This window comes from Sphaeroforma arctica (genome assembly GCF_001186125.1).
Source record: "Sphaeroforma arctica JP610 unplaced genomic scaffold supercont1.1509, whole genome shotgun sequence".
Classification (NCBI taxonomy): Eukaryota; class Ichthyosporea; order Ichthyophonida; genus Sphaeroforma; species Sphaeroforma arctica.
The window spans coordinates 2,312-8,231 of NW_014039049.1; the positions used below are offsets into that span (position 1 = coordinate 2,312).

Sequence of the window (5,920 nt, forward strand, 5' to 3'; positions counted from 1 at the left end):
ATGAATGAATATATATATATATATCCGTATGTGTGTATCTGTATATGTATATATATTGCAATCCAACCACGTCATGTATTCAACGTCGAAGTCGTTCACCGCTGAATCCGAACAACACAACATTTCTATAATTCTGCCAGGGCCTCCTGTTTGCGAAGAAACCCGCTTCCGAGCACCGTCAGGGTGTTTAAACCTGATAATTTCGTATATTTTCCAAGAACTCTCGACTTAGATGACATTCTTTAATTCTTCGACAAGATTCAAGTTTTCCCAACGGTTAAGACGATGCCATCATATACGAAAACAGCCTTAACTCGCGAATCAGTCCCCGGATTTACCAGAATCTCAACATTTAACTACGACCGCTGAATCTGTCTGAAAGGCTTCGAATGAAACAGATCCATACATGGCATCTGATACTCAAACCTCTTAAAGTAACCATTCCTAAAACCTCTTCAAGTAACCATTAACAGAACTATAGTGGACCAATAGACCTCGATCCATTTATATTTTTTACAGCATCGATTCGACATACGTTAGTCTCCTTCCGACTTGCGATCTACACAATCATGAGCGCAGAGAAGATGTATGGTACGCACAACCTTTGACTGACCTGACACCATGGACCAGAAAGAAAGCGTATTCTATGGTGTATTACAGAATGATATCACGTAGACCACACAAATCTAAAACAAGACTTCTCGATCTTACTATGACTTATACTTATAACACGGTAAAAAACATACACGAAGACCGAGGGCGTACTGCAAAACCATCGTGGCTGCGATATCCTGATGTACAATTCAACAATAATACCACGCACACTGCACATCGCATTTCATAAACAAAAAGCACAACTTCCTTACCTTACGATCACTTGGTAGAAAAAAGTACAACCCATTGCCACGTCCTTTCTATCACAAGTACTACGATAAACCATCACCATGCATCAGCATGCTCTACGGTCTAAGTCAAGTAAGCATATATAGCCCGAAAAAAACTAATGCGTGTGCAATAAATAATTATAGTTTTTACCAGTTTGAAGAACTTCCCCCTCAGAAAAGCAGATTGCTACTGTCAATTCCCGATGTGACAACCGTTTATTGGAACAAATGTTGTATACAAGCAAACATTTATCTGTTTGACTTGGCTACACGCTCGAGCTCGTCCTTCTTTTTAATGGCATAACTGTTGGAAGATCCCTGTATTCCCAAAATACAATACAAAACACAGTTAAGAGCATGCGTAATATACGCAAAATTGCGATACAACAATATTCCTGCACACATGTTATCGAGCAGTCTTAACGAATTTGGGCACCATATACTCGTATCATGCGGACAAATACATATAACAAACAAACACTGGATTTGGGCTGAAATACACAATTCTTTCCTCACAACACGCAATTTCAATTGTCATAGCTAATAAAATTCAATCGCAATGAAGCCGACAAATCGGTTCAATATATATCGCATGCCATGCAAAAGAACACGACACCCATTCGTCAACTATCGTATATACAACTTAACTGTGTGCGTTAAGAATACAAGCATGCAATCGCAATTATGTATATGTTATACATCTAATACCGCCGGACTTGGTAAGCGCCACAAATAATGACCACGATACATAAAATCAAATCAGGTTCCTTACTCGTGGACAAACCTGAACGAAAATACATTTCCATACCTTAGCAGCATTAATAAGCTCATCAGCAAGACACTCTGCGATGGTCTTAATGTTACGGAAAGCGGCCTCACGAGCACCAGTGGTCAATAACCATAGCGACTGGTTTACGCGACGCAGAGGGGACACATCAACAGCTTGACGACGGACGGTACCGGCAGATCCAATTCGGGTGGAATCTTCACGGGGTCCACAGTTCTTGATGGCATCGATCAAAATCTAATGTATTAAAAATGAAAAGTGGTGCATACGTATAAGTATATGCAACCATAGTAATGCACTGTGAATATTATCTGCAGTGCGCGGTCGGTAACAGATGTGAAATGAAGTGAGGTGTGTACATCGCTGAAGTATGTACCGGATGCCCTTCTAACGCATCATTACATGTCTTCATATTACTATCATATATCGCACGATATTCTTTGTATACTATAAGTGAAAAACAACCAAAAGATATGCACTAATTATACATGCATGTACATACCTGAACAGGGTTCTCGCCGGTCATAAGGTGGATGATCTCGAATGTGTGCTGGATGATGCGAACACTCATGATCTTCTTACCGTTGTTACGTCCGTGCATCATCAGGGAGTTGACCAGACGCTCCACAATGGGGCACTGGGCCTTGCGGAAACGCTTGGCGGCATATCGCCCGGCGGTGTGGGGTAGGTATGTGGGCTTGCTCTTTACCGCAAGGTAATCTACAAGGGAAATGTCGTTGGTCTCGACATCAGCAAGGGTCCACTTGCCGAATAGCTTGACCTCCTCGGCGAAGTCAATCTCCTCAACCTCCGTATCCTCGAAATCGGGATTGACGGTGTTGATGTCTTGCTCCTCAACGTATACTTCCTCCTGGTCAGACATATTGCCTGTATATACATAGATGCGATGAATAATATGAGACATTACTACTTACGCTACAAGCGGTGAGATAATAACTTCTTCCATTTGTAATATGATGCTCGTATTGCCAACTATAACCAACAATGTAATATAATATGCATCGCTGTAGTTGTGAGCCTTGCGTCTGACGAAATATTCGATAACCACACGACACATATAGACCGGATTCCACTGACAAAATTTAATTGCGTGCAACGGTAATTCGGTGTTGTTTATGTGCTGTGTTGCACATTGCGCATATCGTATACCATGTGCAACGCTGCTGTTCAAAATATATTTCTATAGGTCTTTAAATAATGTTGCTGTGAATATTATGTGTTGTTGTGGTTCTTCTCCTGGGGGTAAATCTAGAGGTGCGGTTCAATACACTGTCGTATTGACAATATTTGTGTCCGTTACGCGTGTACAAGGAACGTTCCCTATACTATTATTATGGTTTGTACTCGAATATTTTTGATTAACATCCGCTAGTATTTGTTAGAATTTTGAATTGTAGCGCGGTTTCAGCGTCTTTCTTTCCGTTGACGCAAATCATCTTGGAATATCCCGTGTTTCCCATGTATACACTTTTTGACCCTCTTGTTGTTGTGTTGATTGTACATTATGATCGTAAATGATACAGGTATGTATAACATTCTATACGTCTATGTTCATATCACTATATTTATATGGTTGTATAAACATATGTATGTAGTCCTACACACCCCTATCGGTATTTTGTGAATAGACATTCCAAGAAAAGCGTGTAAGATCAACACTATCAAGTACTTCCTCGACGCCATATCTCTAGAGCTAGCTCCACATTTCGCTGTATCTTAGGTATTTCTAACGAGGAAAGCCGGGCTAACGCGAACAGTGTGTTAAGCATGCAATTTCACGCACCGAATGTTAGCTGAGTTTCGGGCGAAAAAGGAAGAGCGATGCTCAGATTGGATTCATTATAAGTGTACCATCGGTAATTTCTGTGTGCTATACCACCACATGTGTCGGTCCTCAGACAGCTTCAATTTCTGATAGGAAAATTCTGGTAGTAGACAATTACGAAGCTACATGCTTTTTTTTTTCTAAACCAAAACTGTGGCTATTATTTGATATATTTGATTTTGTGGTATATATATAGTAGGAGGTTCGATATCGCTCTATTCACATGAAGACTGTATGTAATGTCAGCGCTCAGCAGACCGGGAGAGAGATAGAGAGTCCAGCAACTGGCATTGATTTAAAAAGCGTATTCATTGTGTAAATACTTCGGTTTTTTTACAATATAGCTCACTACAGTTAGGTACATACTTGTATTGTAGCTCTTTCTCTGGCCCTTTATTGTATGTAGACAAATAGGTCCGTGCGTGTGCGTGTGTATGTATTCTTTTCTCTCTATATATATATATATATATATACGGCTTGTTTCTCTGTTGTCAACCCACTTTGAGTTACCGTTTACACGTGAATGCTTGCATTTCAGATACGCCCTTGTGTGAATGAATTTGCACATAGATATATTTTTATATTTATATGCCTTGATTATTGCCTGTTTCTTTTTGTCGTACTTATCCACACCTGTTTGTAGAATCCGATAAAATAACATCAATTGCTCCACCACTGTGGAAGTTCATATTGTTGTTAACGTTGTATGCGTAGACATAAATCTGTCTTGAATAAATAAATAAGTTTCAAAATATAAAAACTCGTGCACTTCACTATTACAAATGGAGCGTGAGGTAACCGCAACTAAGTATATTTGCTTGGGTATAACACTGGTGTGTACTGTAAACTTAATTTATAGAAGCACGTCAATTTATGTTGATTTATGTACTCACTATCCTCTACTTGGATGTGCAAATATTTGTGCTATATACGTTTGATGTCCAACATGTAAAAATTGAATTGAGGCGCGGTCCGCTAGTGTGAAGTTCATTTTGTTGTTATCTTTGTATGCCTAGACATAAATATGTCTTGCATAAATAAATAAATTTAAGAATATGAACACTCGTGCACTTCACTATTACAAATGGAGAACTAGGTAGCTGCAGTTGACGATGGCCTTAGGTTATTTTTTCAAGAATCAATTGCATATGAAGTATACCTGCTTGGGTAACGCTGGTGTGTACTGTAACTTTAATTTATAGAAGCACGTCAATTTATTTATGACGTATGTACTCACAATCCTCTACTTGCGCACGCAAATATGTCCAACACATGCAAAACATTGCAAAAACCGAATTGAGGCGCGAATATATAACTTTAGGTAGTTGTGGTACAGATCTATGTTGCATGGAAATGAGCTTGATACACACTCTGTCCTCGTTGAGATGTGTGGCATGGATACGAATATGCAGAGGTATGTGCATATACCAAACTGGTATAAAATAAATAGAGTCTACATTGTGGTTTGAACTAATTCTTGACAACTGGCAAAGCCCCAAGCAATTGCCGCTTTGTATGCCAATGCATAATCATTGTGAATGGAACATGTATATATTCAATAGCATATCACTGTTATTATACAAAATGTATTATTTTGTAATTTTGTCTGAATATAATTGTGTAGAGCAGACACATAAACACACACTACATACACTCGTATACAACAATTCTTAGTCGAAACGATGTCAATTCTATATGAAGTCTTTTATTACTCACCATGCTGGACGACTAACAGCGCGTTGTATCTCAAACAAAATCATAATACTTCATATGTTACTAATTATATGTGGACGTGCCAGCAGCACACGATCCAATAGTTTCCGCATGGACTGAACACGTTGGCGTTTCCGGAGGAAATGACCTACATCGTTGTGTATAAATACTTTGCTGTTGCGTGCGGCGTTATAGTTCCGACATCTGTTCGGATAGGTTAACAAATGTGGGATGTCAAAACCGTCTGTCACTAAAAACAGCAAGGCGATGCAGTAGCAGCTCAGCTTATAACACAATAACCAGTTTGTCTAAACTCAAAGCCATGTCCCGATTAGTTGCGCTGCCGACTCTTTGGTGCATGCGTGGGGGATGATTACAATACAACTCCCTTGCCTCGGTCTTGCATATCTCGATGTACTATCTGACGACTTATGACAGTTCACGTTACAGTGAGTACTTGAGAGGGCTGTGTGTGCTGAGATCTTCACATTTCGCCAGCACTCACCATTCAGGCCTTTGCGTATCGTTGTAATAATTCCTAACAGTAGAGTAAGAATTGAAAATGGTGAGTATGCCTGTATATTTGGTACTCAATCGCTCAACTGGACAGGCCCGAATAACGACGCCAAATATATCAACAACAACAAGATAGCAGTTCAACAAGACGAGTCTGATAATATAATATATTTA

At 39.5% G+C, this 5,920-nt stretch overlaps 1 protein-coding gene across 1 annotated transcript; it reads right to left on the reverse strand.

Annotated features, from left to right (window-relative positions):
• Nucleotides 1–907: 907 nt before the first annotated feature.
• SARC_11056 (40S ribosomal protein S5) lies at nucleotides 908–3,523 on the reverse strand. Its single transcript, XM_014294870.1, has 4 exons — nucleotides 3,476–3,523; nucleotides 2,174–2,559; nucleotides 1,693–1,908; nucleotides 908–1,202 (listed from the first exon to the last, which is right to left on the reverse strand). Exons 2-4 carry the CDS (start codon nucleotides 2,552–2,554, stop codon nucleotides 1,134–1,136), a joined length of 666 nt encoding a protein of 221 aa, XP_014150345.1. The 5' UTR covers nucleotides 2,555–2,559; nucleotides 3,476–3,523; the 3' UTR covers nucleotides 908–1,133.
• Between the last annotated feature and the right edge of the window lie 2,397 nt (nucleotides 3,524–5,920).

Coding starts and splice junctions, on each gene's coding strand:
- SARC_11056 (XM_014294870.1), bottom strand. CDS start 2,554: ATGTCTGACCAGGAGGAAGTATACGTTGAGGAGCAAGACATCAACACC. Junction 1,909..2,173: donor CCGGCGAGAACCCTGTTCAG/GTATGTACATGC, acceptor TTAATACATTAG/ATTTTGATCGATGCCATCAA. Junction 1,203..1,692: donor AGCTTATTAATGCTGCTAAG/GTATGGAAATGT, acceptor TTGGGAATACAG/GGATCTTCCAACAGTTATGC.